Source organism: Myxocyprinus asiaticus, chromosome 26 (genome assembly GCF_019703515.2).
Source record: "Myxocyprinus asiaticus isolate MX2 ecotype Aquarium Trade chromosome 26, UBuf_Myxa_2, whole genome shotgun sequence".
Classification (NCBI taxonomy): domain Eukaryota; kingdom Metazoa; phylum Chordata; class Actinopteri; order Cypriniformes; family Catostomidae; genus Myxocyprinus; species Myxocyprinus asiaticus.
The window spans coordinates 39,978,898-40,002,600 of NC_059369.1; the positions used below are offsets into that span (position 1 = coordinate 39,978,898).

Consider the following 23,703-nt stretch of genomic DNA (forward strand, 5'->3'; position numbering starts at 1 on the left):
ACCTTAGAAATTATTGTAGCCTACCAACAGGAAGCAGAGAGAGAATCGTCAGGGGGCGTTACATACCATTTCGCAGTCCCAAAAAGGAGCTTTAAAGTCTAAGAATCAGATTATTGTTTTTAAAAAAACAATACATTTTTACATTTTAAAGGGCGCAGGGTTTCCCACTTTGATCACGTAAAAGGTGATGTTTTTGGTGTGCATTTATATCTCAAATCCTACAAACATGCACAAGCCAGCTAATCTGTCACAAAGGTGCCAGCAGTGGAAAAAACACAGTGTTCAAACAGCTTTTTGCAGTTCACAGTCATAGTGACTACATGTTTTATTACAGTGAGTGGGGTCACTGCTGTTGCTTTAAGCATGTCTGTATGTTTTCACTAACCATTGACTGAAATCAGTGGGGAATGAATTGAAGGAATAGTACAGTCAATAATTAAAATTCATCATTTACTCACCCTCATGTCATTCCAAACATGTATGACTTTATTTTTTCCATGAAACACAAAACAAGAAATTTTGAAGAATGTTGACGCTATTTTTCCAAACAGTAAAAGCATACAGTGACTAGTGGCTGTTAAGCTTCAAAAAGGACAATTAAAAGAAAAAGCACAATCATATTTGGTAATGAGTCACGCGAGAAGTGACAGCCTTCAGTGTCGTTGATAAGAAACCTGGCGTGATGCGTTTTGATGCACAAAGTTTGAATAAATGCAAGTGCAAATGAGATTTGAGAGCTACAGCGCCGGGAAAGATTTTCAGCGAAGAACAACTTAAAATTCAGTCTGCTCCTCACACAAATCTATCGAATGGCTTTAGAAGACTTGGAATATAGCACAAAAGTTGTCTTGAGTTTTTTTGTCCTTTTGAAGCTTGGCAGCCCGTGTACTTTTATTGCATGTAAAAAAGTAGCGCAAGTTATAGCTACGAGTTAAAAGATACAGTATTTTAACCTTATCTTTTGAGTTAAAGGAATGTTCTGGGTTCTAAACAAGTTAAGATCAATCGACAGCATTTGCAGCACATTGTTGATTACCACCACAACAACAAAAACACATTCGACTCATCCTGTTTATTTAAAAAAAAAAAAAAAAAAGAAAAAAAAAGAAGCAAATATTGTGGTTACAGCAAGGCACTTACAATAGAAGTGAATGGGGCCCGTCCATACACATTAAAATTAGGGCTGTCGATTTAACGCGTTAATTAAGTGCGATTCATTAAATAAAAAATAATGCATAAAATAAAAAAAATAAAAAAAACGCAATTAATCATGTCCCCCGACACATACGCAAATCCTGTAATAACAGTATGGATTATCCTACCAATTCAAGCTTGACATACATCTGTTTTTACGAGCCACATCAACATGTGGCAGTGCGCCTCAACAAACCTCACAAGCATTGCAGCCACAGAATGACGACCGCTCACCGAGGAAGCACAACGTGTGGGCGAAGCACGACAGAATACAGGAATCTTGAGACGTGTTTTTCAAAGTTTCCACTATCTGCCACAATAATGCAATTTATTTCATACTGAATTTAAATCTGTATTATATATTCAAATAGGCCAACATAATTTGATCGGCATGTCATGTAATTAATTCTATTAAAAATGTAAATCGATTGACAGCCCTAATTAAAATGTACACTTTTAAAAGTATTGCGACAAAGACATTTAATGTGTTAACATGATTTAAGGTTAGTAAGTGATTTTATCACACTAAAATCATGTTTTCACATCTTGTGGCTATGCTTTTTAAACAGTGCGTATTTTAACGTTTATGGACTGGCCCCATTTACTTCCATTATAAGTGCCTTAGTGAAACCACGATTTTTGCTTTTTTATTTTATTTTTACATTTTTGGGATTTTCTCCCCAATTTGGAATGCCCAATTCCCAATGTGCTCGTGTTGCCGTAGTGACTTGCCTCAATCTGGGTGGCGGAGGACGAATCTCATTTGCTTCCGAGACTGTCAATCCGCACATCTTATCACGTGGCTTGTTGAGCGCGTTACCGTGGAGGCTCACGCTATTCTCCGCGGCATCCACGCACAACTCGCCATGCGCCCCGCCGAGAGCGAGAACCACATTATAGCGACCACGAGGAGGTTAACCCAACGTGACTCTACCCACCCTTGCAACAAGGCCAATTGGTTGCTTAGGAAGCCTGACTGGAGACACTCAGCACGCCCTGGATTCAAACTTGCAACTCCAGGTGTTGTAGTCAGCGTCTTTACTTGCTGAGCTACCCAGTCCCCCTGTTTTTTTAAATAAACAAGGGACAAGTTGAAATGATATTTTGTGCTTATCAACATTATCCCACAAATGATGTCGATTGAGCTTACCTTGTATTGAACCTGGAACATTTTAAAGTTTTTTTTAAACAGTGAACAGAGTACAAATACATACATTATCTCAAGTTGAAACCGTGGCATTGGGTCACAAGTAAAGAGTAACACACATTCATGATAAAAGATGATCTTGACACTGTGACGAATTCTGAAGTTTATTTGTACTGTTTCAATGAAGAATTTCGATTCACAAAAGGCCTTATAAACAGTTTATGGCTCGCATAGACAGATTAAGATTGCTTACTGGAAAGATTTTTTTCTCAAGGAATCCCATTAGACAAATTGAAAATAAATAAATAAATAAAGACAAATTGCATCTCTGTGGATTGTGCCATTCTCATAACATAGTACTATTCGTGTCACAGTTTAAGGCCAAAGGGTACATTAACGTAGCAGAAAAAAAGAACTTTGTTTAAACGCTTCTTCAATTTCATTCATGTTAATATTTTTGACAACACAAATCATTGTACTGCCAAGAATCCGGTGAAGTTCATCACGGTAGATTTATGGGACAGGATGGACCTCAGAGTTTGTTTTTATTATCTGCACTATTTTTCACCTTTTCATGCATAGGCATCCTTTATAGTACCTTTATCAAAAGTATCATCAATAGTTTTTTTACAGATCCTTATTTTTCCAATTTCAAAAAAGTGTACTCTTCCATACCCGATTTATTCTCCATTTTGTGGCTTTTTGTTCAGTGACCCAACATATTCACACACAATACATTATTAAAAAGTTGTAAAATTAAAAAAACCTAAACAAAATCCACTTTCAATAGCAGACATGAAAACACAACGTTTTCACCATTCAACAGGCATTAAACACAAGCAAACGAAAAGAAAAAAAAAGGACAGAAAGACCTAGAAAGAGTCAGCGATTGGATGGTCCACTTTCGCCAGTGAAACAGAGGTGTAAAAACCCCATAGTCCTGTGGGCCTGACGCACTGGGACCCATCAGTACTTAAATTCCAGTGATGTCATCATTCAGAGGCTCTTTGGTGACCTCTGTGACCGCAGACACCCCTCGGACCCTAACAGTAGAACTAGGTGGTGAGGGTTGGGTGAACCCTCGTCCACAAGAGACGGATGATGGGGCGCTCTGGGGGGTGGAACAGAGGAGAGGTGGGGCTGGGGTCCACCCAGGAGGCTAGCGGTTGTTCTTTGCTGCCTCTTTAGCCGCTATGATCAGTGGCGTGAGGCTGGACAAAGGCTTGGCCACTTTTAGAAACTGGTGCTGCAGAGAGAGGATAGAAGATACGGTCAGTTCATTAGTAGTGTTTCTTAGGGGCCGTTTACACGACAACATTTTCAACTAAAAACGGAAAACTTTTTATGTGTTTTGGCTGTTTGTTTACATGACAATGGCGTTTTGGGGCCTGAAAACGCAAACATTTGAAAACAGGTTTCAAAGTGCAAGTTTTTGAAAACGATGGCGTTATCGTCTCCGTGTGCACGCGTATTACATGTTCAGTCTATAGGCATGAACTTCGAGAACTTCGTCCTTACTTCCAGGGCGAACAGACCAACATGAGATCACCAGACCTTAAAAAGGTGGCGTGCTTTATAGTCCAGGGTCACTTGTAGTAATAAAGCAAACTCATCGTCCGTCCAGACAAAATTGCTCGATGCTTTCGCCATCTTCATTGTTTGTATTCACCGCTCTGTGGATGAATGCTTATGTGTGCAGGTGCGTAGTGTTTCTTTACAAAGTGACATCGCCAACTACTGGCCTGGCATGAATAATACAGCATTTTTAGTCGTTTTCGCGGATCCGTATGAACAGGGATCGTTTTGACAATGTCGTCAGTACGTGAAACTTTTCAAAAACGCAAAGGGAAAAACTTTTCTGTTTTTAGTACATCGTTGTCATGTAAACGTACCCTTAGACAAGCATTACTATTAATTTTGCCAAAACACATTCTACACAAGTACTTGAATGTAGACGCTTCTAGACAACGCAAGCTCGATTTTGTGTGTTGTTGCGTTCCGAAACGTATCAGACTGCAATTCATAACACAACGCAAGGTTGCGTTGCATTCTCAACATTGCCACAAGGGGTGCTATAGCGAGAGTATTGTGAACCGTCTGCTTCTTCGGTGAGTTTTCTCTTTCAAGACAACTACTGTCATGACAGAGGAACGGTTTGAAAAGAATACTGCTGAGCAAGTAAGCTAAAGTCAATATATTTATAGAAACTTACCAGAATAACAGCAAATCCAGTTCAATGGCACAGACTTTTGAAGGTAACTCTATTGCCCCCTTGAGTACTGTGGTTTGTTACTGCCACAGTAACGCAAGAATGCACGTTATGCATGTTCAACTGGACCGCGTGTTAGCAATGGGTTGACGAGGCGCTCATCTCTGCATACACGTATTTGCGTGAAGCATGTTTCTGGCCTTAGAGTTAGGGATCAAACCCTAAGTACTGAACTTAAGTGTGCAACTCGTCACATGATTTGCTTCTGCTCGCTAGTAGAAGGTATTTATAATTTAGGGGGAAAGACAATTTCATTCTATATATTTTATATACATTTGCTTATGGTTAATTTTGTCAAGTTTTAGGAGTACACTATATACTGTATGTGAACTCAAAGCTAACCGACATGGACTAAAAGCCACAAAACTCCAATTCTGATTTCATGTTGACTTTAAGGAAACACATTTTTATATTCACAAGGGCTTGAGACATTTCTAAATCTAAAACCTGTCACCTACTTTACAGCAGAGTTTTCCATGTTTTATAAATGTTTTTTAGGGTCAGCTGAGGATTTGTACGTTTAGTGTGAACCAGAGAGACTGAGCTGTAAATTCAAGTTCTTACAGTATGAAATCCTTTCTATTTCTGCAGATTTGCAGCAGCGTTTCAAGCTGTTTACACAAGTTTCTCCATCCCCCGTCTCTTAATGCACACTCGAGTCATATAATATGTTACACAACCTCAATATTGACGCTCACATACTTTCAGCTCTTGGGGCTTTTCTAGAAAGTTCTGGCAAAACTCATTCCAAACCAACAGATTGAACTTTTCAAAATCAGATAGGTGGCTTGATACAAGAGAGAGAGAGATTGATAGGAGAAACATATGCTATTATGGCAGAACAGAGCTGAAGTTGAATGACTTTGTGATTTATAATATGTGAGAATATAAACTACATCTCATAAGGTTACTTTTTCAGTTCTCTAACATTCATTTAGTGGGTAAACATTTCAAGAAAAATGCTGTTATGAAACACCTAGTAAGCTGCCTAGCCTACCTAGACAGCCTTTTTGGACATCATAAGCGCCATTTGGACATTCAAACGCATCTTGGATGCCCAGAAATGTACCTCTATTTATACATAATATGACAATACCAAAAGTAAAGTTTGTTCTGAACCAGAATCTAAAACGATATTAAGATATCGTTAATACTTCCAGAGTTATAGACACTTCAACTTTGAAAAAAACAAATTCCCCCCCAAAAAAGTGTTTTTTTCCAATTTTTGGACTCACACCATTGGCATATAATGCAATTAAAAATAAAATAATGACACGGGCACCTTATTAAGTTTATTTTTTTACCTGTAGTTTTGCTCCAAAATCATAGGTGAAAATTGTCATTTTAACTAATAATGGATTACTCTGTAAATACTGTGCCATGACATATAATGTACTGGCTGTCATCATCATATAGGTTTCTATTTCTTTAGAAAAGAAAATTTTAGATTTTAAATTTTAAGAAAGTTGGAAAAGTTTATGATTGATTTAAACTTTCTACTGTAGCACTACAACAATAAAGGTCAAGCATTATACACTGATACAGTAACACAACATTTTCTAATTTTGAAGTACTCTAAATTGAAGTACCCTAAACCCTAATATGTACAGGAGGAAAACACTGAACATGCATACACACTCGACATGAACACACACCTGTAAAAGCTCTTTGGCTGAGCCTCTCTTCTCCACATCCATCTCCAGACAGCGATTTAAGAAGTCTCGGAACACAGAGGAAAGTTTCTCAGGATTCTGCAGCTCTGGCGTTCCATTGGTGGCGATGAGATACAGAGCCTGAACAACAGCACGGGTTAAAGGTCACACAAATATCAAAATACCTGCGGCACTAGTTAAATTAAAGCAAATAACTCCAACAGGATTTTTGAAATTGTCTTGTTGATACAACTATCTTTATCAGGGTTAAATCTACCATAGTACCGCCACAGCACTATTTGACAGTGGGGGGCATTCAGCTCAAACATCGCTAATCTCACCCTCAGAGGGTTTTCGTTGAGGTACGGTGGCTCGCCCTCTACCATCTCAATAGCCATGATGCCCAGGGACCAGATGTCCACTTTGGGCCCATAGGCTTTGCGTGTCACCACCTCGGGCGCCATCCAGTAGGGCGTTCCCACCATGGTGCTCCGCTTGCTCTGTTCAGGAGTGATCTGAGCGCAGAAGCCGAAATCAGCTGAGACACAGAAAAAAAGATAGTTGCTTGGACCAAATCTTGGTGTAATACTTTCACTTAATGTAATGCAAAGAAGATTGCAGGAATTGTTTAGACTAGACAGCTGTATTGGACAAAATATGGATTATTGCTCTATCTACTGGTGAAAAGGAAACATCCCAATATAAGTTGGATACCCCTCACTGCAGAGAAGCCTTTCCACAGATTAATGGTTCTTTTTAAATATTATCAAAGCTAAGGATAAAAATAAAAAATAAAAATAAAAATATTTATATATTATATATATATATATATATATATATATATATATATACACACACACACACACACATACACACTGGCGGCCAAAAGTTTGGAATATTGTACAGATTTTGCTGTTTTGGAAGGAAATTGGTACTTTAATTGCAGGCCTTATGGGAAGAATTGCAAAGAAAAAGCCACTTTTGAAACAGAAAAACAAAAAGAAAAGGTTAGAGTGGGCAAAGAAACACAGACATTGGACAACAGATAATTGGAAAAGAGTGTTCTGGATCTTAACCCCATTGAGCTTTTGTGGGATCAGCTAGACTGTAAGGTGCGTGAGAAGTGCCCGACAAGACAGACACATCTATGGCAAGTGCTACAGGAAGTGTGGGGTGAAATGTCACCCGAGTATCTGGACAAACTGACAGCTAGAATGCCAAGGATCTGCAAAGCTGTCATTGTTGCACGTGGAGGATTTTTTGATGAGAACTCTGAAGTATTTTTTTTTCAAATTGTAATAGTAATTTTTCACATTATTAATGTCCTGACTATACAATGTGATCAGTTGAATGCCACTTTGGTGAATAAAAGCACCAATTACTTTCCATAAGAGCAAAATCTGCACATTAATCAAAACATTTGGCTGCCAGTGTAATTACGTGTATGACCTTATTTATTGAACAGTACTTTAACTGGTCAACTCCAGAATCGAGCCTTTAAAATTTTCGCAATAACTTTTGTGTTAACCAGGCCAAGATTTAGGCCCATTTCTGGCAAGTATGCCACCATTACACAGACAATCTGAAACTCGGAACAACTCAAGGTAGGTTTCTTTTTTGTGTGCATTGAACACATTTTTGTGACTATGCCTAAATGTTTTTTGAACCTTGGAAAAATACTTTGAAGCCACTGTAATCAAAGCTGACAATCTTATATGAGTTAATGTTGTTACGGATGTGACTGGATTAATTACATTTTTTTTTTTTAAATACACTAACAACACAATTTACAACCAACAATCACTTAAATACACCTCTAATCTACACTGATGAACTGTCAACTGATTAAATTTTTTTTAATCGAATTAAATAAATGATGTGCTGATTAATCAAATTAAGTGCATGCCAATATTTACAGAGAAAGGCCAAAATAAAGGTATTTTAGAATAAATACAATTATTATAAATATAATACATAGCCCAAATAAATATTATAATTCAGATAATTCAAATGAATTACACAATATTGTGGTAAGAGACAAGTAAAGCATTTAGACAATACAAAGAGTGGCTTTAAAACTGAAAATAATAATAATAATAATTAGTGTTATTTCAATTTCATTGAACAACCCTATAGACCTTATTCACACTAGCACCATCTTTGATCTTTAACAAGAATGACAAAGACGCTGTGAAGTATAGACGTACAGTCTTTTCAATGGGCTGTACTGCAGTTGAAAATGTTTTTGGATCGTTCTCCGGACAAAACATTGAGAAAATATCTGTCCAACAACATTCAGTGTACAAAGAACTCCAGACAACATGAGTTGTGGAAATCAGATGTGATCTAGGAGCTTTAAACAGCTTTATACCATTTGTGCCACTGAAGAGACTGTAAGTCTCTCTCACAGCCTCCTTGTCATTCCCATTAAAAATCAAAGATGGTGCTAGCATGAATAAGGCCTATTTTTGGCCTACTTCCCTCTGCTCTTTATTTTGTATTGTTGGTCTATGTAGGCTACTCATGCATCAGAAGGACGCTTTTGGAGCGTATCACAACATTTATAGCACCTCAACCCCAAAGCGCTGTGTTTTTAGGATGCTGTGTCAAGTTTAACGTAGTCTGAAGCTTCTAAAAACCTGTCTCGAGATCCCTGCATTTTGTTGTGCATGTTGCCTGTATAGCTGGAGTGCTGACTGCCCCCTACTGCATCAAGGTGGTACATCAAGCTTGAATTGCTCCGATGGTAGGAAAAAGTTCTTATTACAGAATTTACGTATACACTATTCTTTTTACGCATTATTTGTCACATAAATAATCGCACTAAATTAACCCGTTAAAATGTACCGCCCTGATAATAATATTATAAAAACTTTTGTCCACCAAATCAAAGTCAGGTGGTGTAACCAACATGCAGGTAGCCATTCTGTTGTCATGTGACAAAAAAAATAAAAATAAAATAAAAAATCTTGGTATTCCTGGCTGAATTAAAAAAAATAAATAAATAATAATAATAATATTATAATTACGTTTTTATTACGTTTTGTACACACATGTATTCAAGGAGCAAGGAAAATATTAATAAAAATATTTTAATACCTTTTACTTGACTTGAAGTCATAATGTTTTATTTTATTTTTTTATTTTTTTTATGAAAATGCTCTAAATGTTTTTCAAAAATATATGAAATCAACATGGACATAAAGATTACATTTCGATTTTTAAAAGATTTTTAGCTTTAAAAGACCGTATCTGTCAATGACCTAAACACTTTAATATCTTTTGAAGGAAAGAACATTCTAGATTAGGAGGTGCACTTACTCAGTTTGACAGAACCGTCCATGCCCAAGAGAATATTATCACTCTTGATATCTCTGTGAATAACCTGATTTGAGTGCAGAAACTCCAGGGCCTGTAGACACTGTTAGGATAAGAGAAGGAGTCTTAAAACATACAATGACGTGAAAAAAAAAAACAACAAAAAAACAGGCTTATTTCGGTCAAGAAATGAATGTGAACGTGTTCCAAAATGACGCACCTTGATTCTGTTCCAAAACCTAGTGAGCTGCCTATCTAGACTGCATTTAAAAGGAATCATACAATAGCCACACTCCTGATGTGAAAGCTGAAGTGTGCATTTTCATGGCGAAATCCAGGTTAAAATATAAAAATAGGTAAAGCAACTGAAAACGTATACGTTTAAAATCCATCTTTCCAAAAAGTATCAATAAAAATAGTTCAGTCTAACTAAAAATGTACTATTTTATCCAATATTTGTGAATTTTTATGCTTAATCAAGTACCGAAAGTTAACGCAACATGCAAAATGCTAACATCAGAATAGTTTGCGATGCACGTGAGGAGCACTGTTTGTGTGGCAAACAGTTCCATACTCACTTCTCGACAGACGGCGGCTATCTGCGCTTCATCCATACACGTTTCCGTGACCACGTCTGTTAGGGAGCCTCCCGCGAGATACTCCATCACCACCCACAGCTCGTCCCCCACCAGGTAACTATGGAAACCAGAAAGCACCGTCAACACATGCTACATTGTGACAACAGGATAATTGGAGGCCCTTTGGTTCCATTAGTGCAGAGACACAGTTAGTTGCCATGGATATGGAGAAACACATCACTCAAAACTTTGACTCTGCACTACATCGTGAGGGTGATGGTAGCATAACTACAAAAGACCTGGACTCCTAACACAAAGGATGCTGGTTTAATCCCATGATGAATGTTGAATTGAAAGTCAATGTTGAAGTTGAGAATAGAAAGGTGTATTTGTGATGTGTTATGAATTAAGGTCTGACACATTCTGAAATGCAACAAAACACCAAATCGTGCTTACGTAGCAAGAAGCATCTGCCTTTACGTACTTGCGTAGAGTCTCGGCCTTTGCCAAATGCTTTCACACTGACACCCCAGCGAAAAATCATGAACTCACCTGTCCAGGTAATTGACGATGTTGGGGTTCTTGTTTTCCCTCATGACTAAGATTTCATTAATGATCAACTCTTTCTTGGGCTGCTGCTGAAGATTCATTTGTTTGATGGCCACCTGAGAAAGAATATCATAAAAGAGCTTTTAGACACTATTGAAGATAAATCAGACAGTCTCTGGGTCCATTAGTCCTCTTTCAAACCATATCTCCATATCTCAACATAAGCTGAGGTTTGCTTTGAGATCATCCGAGCCTCAGTGTGCAGGTATTTGCAGATTACATTGCAGCCTCAGCTCGGTGGAATGTTTCAGGCAATCAACATACGATGAAGTATCCCCGCGGCATCCCCTGATTCATTGTTATCGATCTGTGAGAATGTCAAAGACTTCGTCTGAGGCATGTTTTTTTTGGGGGGGGGGGGGTTCTCCCCTTTTCTCTCCAATATGGCATGCCCAATTCCCAATGCACTCTAGGTCCTCGTGGTGGCGTAATGACTCAATCCGGGTGAATCTAAGTTGCCTCCGCATCTGAGACTGTCAATCCGCACATCTTATCACGTGGCTTGTTGAGCGCATTACCGGAGACCACGCGCGTGTGGAGACTTCACGCTATTTTCCGTGGCATCCACGCACAACTCCCCACGCGCCCCACCGAGAGCGAGAATCACATTATAGCGACCACGAGGAGGTTAACTCAACTTGACTCTACCCACCCTAGCATCCGGGCCAATTGGTTGCTTAGGAAGCCTGACTGGAGTCACTCAGCACACCCTGGATTTGAACTTGCTACTCCAGGTATGGTAGTCAGTGTCTTTATTTGCTGAGCTACCCAGGCCCCCTCGTCTGAGGCATGTTAATAATAATAATAATAGGTGCACGCTAATAACCGTAAAAGCATCTGGACACTGAAAGAGCTGTCAATATCTCCAAACCCACCTGCTAATGCAGTTTATGGGTACATCAGATTATACGTCATGAATAGAGTTCTTTAATTACAAACGAACATGACTCTGGAAAGTGACATTTTTGCAATACGTATGAGAACATGCACTGCAAAAAATGGCTGTTAGAAAGTAATGAATTTAGAAGTTTATGCATAAAACAAGTGAAAAAAATCTGCCAACTTAACAAGACAAAATAGACTAACTATATTTTACACTTATCAGGAAAAATAATCTTGTTTTAAGGATGTTCAGATATTTTTAAATCCATCAAAATTTTGAAAAACAGAAGTTACTTTAAGCATGAACTTGAAAATACTAAGTAAATTCTACATTTATCCTCAATACAAACATGTTAAAAATTTATATAAATATTACTTATGATTCTCTGTTATCTTTACATTGTCATCATGTATCAATCCTAAAGTGGAAAACCTTATTATTTTTATATTTATTTGCTAATTTGAGTAAATTTAACAGGTCAATAAAATAAGTGAATTTTACTTAATTTATTCAGATTTTACTTAAACTTAAGCTGGTGTTTCCAGCATTCACCAGGCTTGAATAATTAATGAGCTTGCATGCTTTCACTGTTTGCGTGTTGATTTACACTGTTTTTATTGTTGATTTTGTTGTTCCGTTTGGTAACTCGTTTCGTTAAGTCTAAAGTTAAAATTACCCATTCAAGATCAAAATAATTATCTGTTGATTGTTAACATCATCATGTTTTGTGCACCAAGTGTTTAGGTCTACTTGAAAATATGGTCTGTTAAATTTTTTTTTTTTTTTTTTTTTTTAAGTAAACTCCACTTCAAATTATGGCCATACCATAATTTGAAAGATTTTAAGAAATGTTTTACTTGTTTTACTTGTCAGTCAGATGGACTCTTCAAATCTAAATGAAGAGAGAATTAGCGGACCACACTTTATGGCGATATTCAAAATTCTTGCTTTGTGAAACTAGAGTCACTGTGAAAACAAGTCACCTCTTGTCCTGTGGCGATGTCTATGGCTGTGTAGACTGTTCCAGATGCTCTGAATCAGGGAAGAGAAAGTTTTTTCTGAGTTGAGTTTAAAGATTTTGAGAAGAACAATATGTTTATGACATAAAACGAGACTCACCCTTGGCCGATCTTCTCAAAACGTGTGTATTTCTTCTTGGGGTCACCCACGCTGACTATACTTCCTGTGGAATGAATATCACATGTTATTTTCAGAGACAAAAGACTAGCAAATCTGTAAAGTTAAAAGACACAGGTGAGGAAATAACAGAATTGACAAAAAGACAGAACAAAGGATTAAAGATGTAACATTTCAGGTTTGTGATAGGGCTGCACGACGAATAAAAAAAAAAAGAAGTGATATGGCCTTGTGCGACAGCATTTCTCCAGGTCTGAAACAAGATGGCCTTGGAAGAATCACTTGTGGAAGTGAAGAAATGAAAACAGAAATATGCAGGGCAGATCGGGGCTAGTTGTCCCATTTTTTTTTTTACTATTCCAGTGAATATTTCTCAGGGTAGGTTTATTTTTGAAATATACATACATTTCAGCCTTGGCTAAGAAAAAAGCTAGGTGTGCTGAGTGACACCAGCCAGGTCTCCTAAGCAACCAAATTGGCCCGGTTGCAAGGGAGGGTAGAGTCACATGGGGTAACCTCCATAGTGGTTCTCACTCTCAATGGGGCACGTGGTAAGTCGTGCGTGGATCGGGGAGAGTAGCATGAGCCTCCAAATGCTGGGAGTCTTCGCGGTGTCATGCACGATGAGCCACGTTATAAGATGCGCGGATTGACGGTCTCAGAGCGGAGGCAACTGAGACTTGTCTTCCGCCACCCGAATTAAGGTGAGTAACCATGCCACCACGAGGACCTACTAAGTAGTGGGAATTGGGCATTCCAAACTGGGAGAAAAGGGGATAAAAAAAAAAAAAAAACTATTTTACATTCTCACCGATATTACCCAAGAAAAAGATACAGTTCACTGGACACACGTTAAACTTTTGTGACAACTTGCCCCAAAGCAGTATTTGAATCAAAATACAAAACCTCTGACAGGCAAATCACATATACGCAACTGGACTTTTGATGCCAAATCTTATTGTACCCGAGATATAGCCCTTGCGACAACTAGCACCGTTCTCCCCTTTCTACAGTAAATACTGTATCAAAAATCACTAAACCTTTCTATCATCTCAGTGACTCAAACAGCTGGTCAGTCATCAGCTGAGATCAGACTACCTTCAAACACATGCTGTGGAGTCTTAAAGCAGTAGTTCATCCAAAAATGATATCTCTGTCATCATTTATTCACCCTCATGTTGTTCCAAACCCATGTGGTTTGGAGCGACATGAGGGTGAATCAGCATTTTTGGTGAACTATCCCTTTTAAAGACATACCATGGTTCATTTCCAGTCAAACAAATAAACCAACCACAGAGAAAAAGACACAGGGGGGAGGAAAAGGTTTCCAGACCTTTGAAAAAACAGATTTACAAGCAGTGAGGTAACGGATTATTGGAAAAGACACAAAGGAAGAAGGCCGAGGGCTGATCACAGTTTTACAATGTTGGAGTCTTAAATTCAGTCCACATAAGGGAAAAACAAGTTTAGTTTGATGGGGTAACCCGGCAACCGTTGATGAGTGGATGTTTTAAATGGAGGAAGACAAATCTGGCCAAGAGGGGCCCTGCCTGAATTGACAGAAAGGGGCAGGAAAGAGACACACTGGATGGCTGATTACTTGAAGCAGCATCCCATTCTTACCAGTTGAGGGCGATCTTAGCACGTCTGTAGCATGGGGTTTTTAATAAGATACAGGTTCATAGAAAGTCATGGTTCTCTAGGGCCGTTCATAAACAAAATTGCTAAATGTAATAATGTTTGGCAATTACATGCCAAACAATAATACTTTTCAAATAATAATAACAAGAAAAAAAAAAAGACATATACAAAGACTCAATCAGCTAGAAATGCAATCAAGAAATAATATTATCACATCAAACATATTTTATAAACTGTAGAAACGTCAATAGGGTGGAACCTCAATAGGGGTTTATTTTGCTATAATGACCAGCTGACTGTATATTACTGTATCTACAGTGCATTCAGAAAGTATTCAGACCCCTTCATTTTTTTCACATTTTGTTAAGTTGCAGCCTTATGCTAAAATGCTTTAAATTAGTTGATTATTTCACATCAGTCTACACTCCATACCCCATAATGACAAAGCAAAAACCAGATTTTTGATAACTTTGCAAATTTATTAAAAGAAAAACTGAAATATCACATTGACATAAGTATTCAGACCATTTGCTATGACACTTGAAATTTAGCTCAGGTGCATCCCATTTCTCTGGATCATCTTTGAGCTGTTTCTACACTTTGATTGGAGTCCACCTGTGGCAAATTCAATTGATTGAACATGATTTGGAAAGGCACGAACCTGTCTATATAAGGTCTCACAGCTGAAAATGCATATCAGAGCAAAAACCAAGCCATGAGGTCAAAGGAACTGCCTGCAGAGCTCAGAGACAGGACTGTGTCGAGGCACAGATCTGGGGAAGGCTACAAAACATTTTGGCTGCATTGAAGGTTCCCAAGAGCACAGTGGACTCCATAATTATTAAATGGAAGAAGTTTGGAACAACCAGGACTCTTCTTAGAGCTGGCCGCCCAGCCAAACTGAGCAATCGGGGGAGAAGGACCTTGGTAAGAGAGGTGACCAAGAACTCGATGGTCACTCTGGTTGAGCTCCAGAGATCATGTGTGGAGATGGGAGAAACTTGTAGAAGGACAACCATCACTGCAACACTCCACCAATCTGGGCTTTATGGCAGAGTGGCCAGACTGAAGCCTCTCCTCAGCACAAGACACATGAAAGCTTGGAATTAGCATACAATTACCTAAAGGACTCTCAGAATGTGAGAAACAAGATTCTCTAGTCTGATGAAATGAAGATTGAACTGTTTGGCCTCAATTCCAAGCGTCATATCTGGAGGAAACCAGGCACCACTCATCACTTGCGCAATACCATCCCAACGGTGAAGCATGGTGGTGGTAACATCATGCTGTGGGGGTGTTTTTCAGCAGCAGGGACTGGGGGACTGGTCAGGTTTGAAGGAAAGCTGAACGCAGCAAAATACAGTGATATCCTTAATGAAAACCTGGTCCAGAGAGTTTAGGACCTCAGACTGGGTTGAAGGTTCACCTTCCAACAAGACAATGACCAAAATCACACAGACAAAACAACACAAGAGTGGCTAAAGGACAACTCTGTGAATGTCCTTGAGTGGCCCAGCCAGAGCCCAGACTTGAACCCAATCGAACATCTCTGGAGAGACCTGAAAATGGCTGTCACCAATGGTTCCCATCCACCCTGACAGAGCTTGAGAGGATCTGCTGAGAAGAATGGCTAAATCCAGGTGTGCAGTGCTTGTCACATCATACCCAAAAAGACAAAGGTGCTTCAACTAAATATTGAGTTAAGGGTCTGAATACTTATGTCAATGTGATATTTCAGTTTTTTCTTTAAGCATTTTAGCATAAGGCTGCAACATAACAAAATGTGACAAAAATGAAGGGGTCTGAATACTTTCTGAATGCACTGAAGCTTATTACATGGCTGCTTACCAAATAAATAAAGGAGATGAAATAATGATTTGACATGAAAATATTAGTGATATGAGACATGAAACTAATACTGGGACAACTGTCGATTATACAGCTCAGCGCTTAATCTTTACAAATATTTGACAGTAGATTGCCATGATACCAGTCACCATTTACTTTCATTGCATTTTTTTCCCCACACAATGAAAGTGAATGGTGACTGAAGCTGTCACTCCACTTAAAGCGACAGTTCACCCAAAAATGAAAATACTCGAATAATTTACTCACCCTCATGCCATCCCAGATGTGTTTGAATTTCTTTCTTCTGCTTAACACAAATGAAAATTTTTAGCAAAATATCTCAGCTCTGTAAGTGAATGGTGACCAACACTTAAATACTGATCTGTTCTCCCCCACATTAATCATATCACTTCTGAAGATATATGGATATAACCACTGGAGTCTTTTGGATTACTTTTATGCTGCCTTTATGTGTATTTTGGAGCTTCAAAAGTTTGGTACCCATTCACTTGCATTGTATGGACCAACAAACATGAGATTTTCTTCTAAAAATCATTATGTTCTGCAGAAGAAAGAAAGTCAAACATATCTGGGATGGCATGAGGGTGAGTAAATGATGAGAGAATTTAAGTTTTTGGGTAAACTTTCTTAATGTGTCTGCACTTACGCAGTTTCTCAAGTATCTCCTCGTCGGTCATCTTCTTCTTGCGTGTCTTGTCAGTGCTGTTTGGAGTGGATGGGGTGGCAGTGGTGGCGTTGGAAGTGGTCGAGGGTGTCGGTGTTGGGCTGCCACCATCAGTGGCCGTGTTGGTGATGGGTGATGTGGCGGCATCTTTGGTAGAGGGCGGCGGAGGAAGTGGTTCGATCACAGAACGCGTGTAAATCTGTAGGGTGGAGATGTATCGTATTAGCAGCAGATATGGGAACAAAAATACAGTACTTAGTGTAATAAATTAGAATAAAAAAGGTACATAAAACGGTACAGTAAGGAGCCGTTCACATTGAATGGTTTTTCCATCCGCCTGCGCTGTTTTTTCCATGTTTTTCAATGTAAACGTGCTAGACAGACGTCTTTTTGGTGTGCCTTAGTTGTGCAAAGAGACTATGGTTGGCAGAGCGACATTTCATGAAGTTTTGCTAAAGTTACCTGGGTCTTTGGACAGTTTGTAAATTTTACGAACTCTGCCGTCCCACAAAGAAACCACTACCATATAGGGTCCTTCGACACTGAATGCGTTTTGTGTCGGTCTGCCCTGATTTTCCGTAGTTTTTCAATGTATACATGCACTACACTAGACAGACTGTTATACCACATTTCGCTGTAATTTCAGCATCTCGTGCAAGAGCAACATGGTTTTTATATGCTGTATCAGGTAAATAAAAGAACATTTTAAAAATACATCTAGCTTTTTAGTGCATGGATAAGTCGGTGTGAACGAAGGGTCCTTTGATACTGAACATGTTTTTCCGAGTGTCTGTGCTTTCTTAGGTGTGTGTGTGTGTGTGTGTGTACACCCAAATTTCATGACATCATTTATCACCTGTGGTTTATAGACTGACCTAATGAGAGTGAAACCCCTCCAAATCAAGAACTGACAGCCTCACAAAATTTCACTTCACTGTTGATTGAGCATCTTTAATCATCTGGGCACCTAAAAGCCCTACAGCCCTGATCCAATGAACTCTTGACTGATCAAGGGAAGGCAATGAGACTTCAGTTTGCTACTGTTGCCCCCTGTTGCTCCTCACACACACACACACACAGGCTCCAGTCCTCAGTGTGGGGGTAAAAAAAAACCTTGAGTCATCAACCAACTGCTCTGAACCCATGCATAATTATTCAGTAAATACAGGTTAGCTTGGAGGCGTCTATCAAGTCAAAGAAATTATTACTCCAGACTCCAGACTGTTACTTGGCAAGAGAAGAGAACAAAAAACAATTTAAATTATTGGCACATTTCATCTTATTTTTCAAATTTAGGTTATCCTCCTTAACTACTCTTGGTTAATTCATGTTACTTCCTCAACAAATCTGTTTAACAATGTGGGAATGCAACCAGCATACACTATATTGCCAAAAGTATTCGCTCACCCATCCAAATAATTGAATTCAGGTGTTCCAATCACTTCCATGGCCACAGGTGTATAAAATGAAGCACCTAGGCATGCAGACTGCTTCTACAAACATTTGTGAAAGAATGGGCCGCTCTCAGGAGCTCAGTGAATTCCAGCGTGGTACTGTGATAGGATGCCACCTGTGCAACAAGTCCAGTCGTGAAATTTCCTCGCTACTAAATATTCCACAGTCAACTGTCAGTGGTATTATAACAAAGTGGAAGCGATTGGGAATGACAGCAACTCAGCCACGAAGTGGTAGGCCACGTAAAATGACAGAGCGGGGTCGGTGGATGCTGAGGCGCATAGTGCGCAGAGGTCGCCAACTTTCTGCAGAGTCAATCGCTACAGACCTCCAAAGTTCATGTGGCCTTCAGATTAGCTCAAGAACAGTGCGTAGAGAGCTTCATGGAATGGGTTTCCATGGCCGAGCAGCTGCATCCAATCCATACATCACCAAGTGCAATGCAAAGTGTCGGATGCAGTGGTGTAAAGCACGCTGCCACTGGACACTAGAGCAGTGGAGACGCGTTCTCTGGAGTGACGAATCACGCTTCTCCATCTGGCAATCTGATGGACGAGTCTGGGTTTGGCGGTTGCCAGGAGAACGGTACTTGTCTGACTGCATTGTGCCAACTGTGAAGTTTGGTGGAGGGGGGATTATGGTGTGGGGTTGTTTTCCAGGAGCTGGGCTTGGCCCATTAGTTCCAGTGAAAGGAACTCTGAATGCTTCAGCATACCAAGAGATTTTGGACAATTCCATGCTCCCAACTTTGTGGGAACAGTTTGGCGATGGCCCCTTCCTGTTCCAACATGACCGCGCACCAGTGCACAAAGCAAGGTCCATAAAGACATGGATGAGCGAGTTTGGTGTGGAAGAACTTGACTGGCCTGCACAGAGTCCTGACCTCAACCCGATAGAGCACCTTTGGGATGAATTAGAGTGAAGACTGCGAGCCAGGCCTTCTCGTCCAACATCAGTGTCTGACCTCACAAATGCGCTTCTGGAAGAATGGTCAAAAATTCCCATAAACACACTCCTAAACCTTGTGGAAAGCCTTCCCAGAAGAGTTGAAGCTGTTATAGCTGCAAAGGGTGGGCCGACGTCATATTAAACCCTATGGATTAAGAATGGGATGTCACTTAAGTCCATATGCGTCTAAAGGCAGATGAGCGAATACTTTTGGCAATATAGTGTATATTGATATTAAACAATATTTTCCATAACGTGAGACCAGCATTTCCAATTCCTCTAAGAGCTTACAAGCTACATCCAACAAACTCAGCACAATCCTTCAGACTGTAATAACTTAGTGTGCCATCACTTTGCTAATTGAGTGGACTTAAGCACTGTGCACACCGAATGCATTTTATCTGTCTGCACAGTACAAATGTGCTAGAGGGACATCTTTGACCTCACTGTTTTTTTTGCGTCTCGCGCTGGAGCGCCATGTTGTTTAGATGTTGTGTAAAGTAAAACAATCTACTTTTAAAATGCATCTCGAGACACCTGTGTTCTGTTGCGCTGCGTCTAGCTTTTTTTTTTTTTAGCACGATAATGTTGTTTGGTAATTGAAATTGAAATCCAAAGACTTTCAAATTTTCAAATGCAATTTCAATTGCAGTTGTCAATTGCAGACTGCTTGTTTTACTTTTAATTGACTATATCACAATTCTATTGGGTCAGAAGTTTACATACAGTACATCAAGTTAACTGTGCCTTTAAGCAGCTTGGAAAATTCAAGAAAATTATGTCAAGCCTTTAGGCAATTAGCTTCCGATAGGCTAATTGGAGTCAACTGGAGGTGTACCTGTGGTTGTATTTTAAGGCCTACCTTCAAACTCAGTGCCTCTTTGCTTGACTTTATGGAAAAATCAAAAGAAATCAGCCAAGACCTCAGAAAAAAAACTATGGACCTCCACAAGTCTGGTTTATCCTTGGGAGCAATTTCCAAATGCCTGAAGGTGCCACGTTCATCTGTGCAAACAATTGTACGCAAGTATAAACACCATGGGACCACGCAGCCATCATACCACTCAGGAAGGAGACACATTCTGTCTCCTAAAGATGAATGTAGTTTGGTGCGAAAAGTGCAAATCAATCCCAGAACAACAACAGAGGACCTTGTGAAGATGCTGGACGAAACAGGCAGACAAGTATCTATATCCACAGTAAAGCGAGTCCTATATCGACTATAACCTGAAAGGCTGCTCAGCAAGGAAGAAGCCACTGCTCCAAAACCGCCATAAAAAAGCCAGACTACAGTTTGCAAGTGCACATGGAGAGAAAGATCTTATTTTCTGGAGAAATGTCCTCAGGTCTGAAGAAACAAAAATGTAACTTTTTGGCCATAATGAACATAGTTTTATAGGAATTGTGAAAAATTTAATTTAAATGTATTTGGCTAATTTCACTTTATTCATCTTTTTTTTTTTTTTTTTTTACTTTATGCATTGTTCATTTCTCATTGTTCACAAATGCCTAAAATGCTTCAGCAATATGAATCTAAAAAAAAAATGTTCATACCAGTTAAGCACAATATACATTTCTAACTGAAACTGAGATACACACACAAAAAAAAAAAAAAAAAAAAAAGAGACTCACAGATTTGGTGTGCTCAGGGCGGGGAGCGATCATAGGTGGGGGCGTGGCTTCATCCTCATCATCATCCTCAGTGACGGTTGCCACAGCAGGGGTCTCGCAAACGGTCTTGGAGTTCTGTGGAGTGTGAAACAAGCCAAGCAGGAAATGAGGCTGACCAACTGACATCACAACATGGTTGCAAAACAAACCCAATGTTAACATGCCAACTACGACTGAGCTCAACAACCCGTGACAGGTCTCCAACATAAACAGTCCATCAGATAAAAGTTTAGTTTAGTTTCTTGCTTGGCGCATCAAATTTCTCTCATACTGAGCTACTGATACTGTACGACACAGCAGGAGAATTGGACAGAAAAAGATGCTGATTCACAGTGCAGAGAGAGAGAGAGAGAGAGAAGAGAGAGAGAGAGAGAGATGAACCCATTGGCACTGCCAGGAGTGTCTGGCATGAGTTCTGTCCTTCTGTTGAGTGGGCATCTGTTTCGTGACTCTGTTACCTTGCTAGTCACTGCATCCCTTCTGTTTTTAAAGGGGTAGGCCACCCAAAAATTTAAATTCTATCATCATTTATTCACTATAGTTTTTATTTATCAATTAACATCATACAACACCAATTCTCCTCGTTAGGTTGGCAGATGGGATGTTCCAAGCTTCTTGGAGAATTCGCCACAATCTATTCAGGCTGTCTCAATTGCTTCTGTCTCTATATGTAATCTCAGACTGACCCAGTGATGTTGTGGGGGCCTTACCATCTGTTAAAGGGCTCCTTGTTCCTCTTCTATTCAATTATTTTTGCAAAGGAAATGTTGAAATGTAAAATTTATATTTCCTACTGATACACTATAAGCTGAATATATAAAATAACAATTTGATGGCATCCATTTAAATATAATGCGCCTAGGACTTTTGCACAGTACTGTATATGTATGTATATATATATATATCCACCAAATTTCATAGTGGGTGTGAGACACTGTGGCTTGAAGTCCTCTCCAGGTCTCCGTCTAACCATTAGACGACCAGGTGGAGGATTGAATTTTTGTGCCAGGAGTGGCATAAAGTCACCCAACAGCAATGTGAAAGACTGTTAGAGAGCATGCCAATACGCATGAAAGCTGTGATTGAAAATCAGGATTATTCCACTAAATACTGATTTCTAAACTCTTCTTAAGTTAAAGCATTAGTATTGTGCTGTTTAAAAATGAATATGAATGGGGGCCTGGGTAGCTCAGCAAGTAAAGACGCTGACTACCACACCTGTGAGTCACAAGTTCGAATCCAGGGTGTTCTGAGTGACTCCAGTCAGGCTTCCTAAGCAACCAATTTGCCCGGTTGCTAGGGTGGGTAGAGTCACGTTGGGTTAACCTTCTCGTGGTCGCTATAATGTGGTTCTTATTCTCGGTGGGGTGCGTGGGGAGTTGTGCATGGATGCCGCGGAGAATAGCGTGAAGTCTCCACATGCGCTACGTCTCCGCGGTAACGTGCTCAACAAGCCACGTGATAAGATGTGCAGATTGACGGTCTCATACGCGGAGGCAACTGAGATTCGTCGTCCGCCACCCGGATTGAGGCGAGTCACTACGCCACCATGAGGACTTAGAGTGCATTGGGAATTGGGCATTCCAAATTGGGGAGAAAAGGGGAGAACATTATTTTTTAATATGAACTTGTTTTCTGAAAACAGCATCTTTTTTGTTATTTTGACCAGTTGTCATTTTCTGCAAATAAATGCTCTAAAAGACAATATTTTTATTTGGAATTTGGGAGAAATGTTGTCAGTACTTTATAGGATAAAACAAAAATGTTAACTTTACACATACCTATAAATAGTAAATCCAGAGAAACTGATTATTTTGCAGTGGTCTCGCATTTTGCTTTACTGCAGGAGGGACTGGTGCACTTCACAAAATAGATGGCATCATGAGTAAGGAAAATTATGTGGATGTATTGAAGCAACATCTCAAGACATCAGCCAGGAAGTTGAAGCTCGGTTGAAAATGGGTCTTCCAAATGGACAATAACCCCAAGCATACCTCCAAAGTTGTGGCAAAATGGCTTAAGGACAACAAAGTCAAGGTATTGGAGTGGCCGTGCAAAGCCCTGACCTCAGTTTGATAGAAAATTTGTGGGCAGAACTGAAAAAGCGTGTGCAAGCAAGGAGGACTACAAACCTGACTCAGTTACACCAGTTCTGTCTGGAGGAATGGGACAAAATTCCATCAACTTATTTTGAGAAGCTTGTGGAAGGCTACCCAAAATGTTTGACCCAAGTTAAACAATTTAAAGGCAATGCTACCAAATACTAACAAAGTGTATGTAAACATCTGACCCACTGGGAATGTGATGAAAGAAATAAAAGCTTAAATAAATATTTATTTCTACTATTATTCTGACATTTCACATTCTTAAAATAAAGTAGTGATCCTAACTGACCTAAGACAGAGAATGTTTTCTAAGATTAAATGTCAGGAATTGTGAAATGCATTTGGCTAAGGTGTATGTAAACTTCTGACTTCAACTGTATATATATATATATATATATATATATGTACACACATACACATACATATATGTATATATATATATATATATATATATATATATATATATATATACATACATACATACATACACACATACATATATATATATACACACACATACACATACATATATATATATACACACATACATACAGTTCTTTGCA

The 23,703-nt window shown here is 39.2% G+C and overlaps 1 protein-coding gene across 3 annotated transcripts in view; it reads right to left on the reverse strand.

Annotated features, from left to right (window-relative positions):
- Positions 1–2,491: 2,491 nt before the first annotated feature.
- LOC127416914 (serine/threonine-protein kinase PAK 1-like) overlaps positions 2,492–23,703 on the reverse strand; it is a 60,615-nt gene continuing 39,403 nt past the window's right edge. For all 3 annotated transcript variants that reach the window (XM_051656517.1, XM_051656516.1, XM_051656515.1), the window contains exons 6-15: positions 20,997–21,110; positions 16,944–17,160; positions 12,770–12,833; positions 12,634–12,682; positions 10,711–10,823; positions 10,159–10,276; positions 9,584–9,683; positions 6,604–6,800; positions 6,266–6,403; positions 2,492–3,587 (exon numbers count right to left, since the gene is read on the reverse strand). In XM_051656517.1, coding sequence (XP_051512477.1) covers positions 3,501–3,587; positions 6,266–6,403; positions 6,604–6,800; positions 9,584–9,683; positions 10,159–10,276; positions 10,711–10,823; positions 12,634–12,682; positions 12,770–12,833; positions 16,944–17,160; positions 20,997–21,110 — 1,197 coding nt within the window. In that variant the 3' untranslated portion in view covers positions 2,492–3,500. The remainder of the gene's footprint in view (positions 3,588–6,265; positions 6,404–6,603; positions 6,801–9,583; positions 9,684–10,158; positions 10,277–10,710; positions 10,824–12,633; positions 12,683–12,769; positions 12,834–16,943; positions 17,161–20,996; positions 21,111–23,703) is intronic.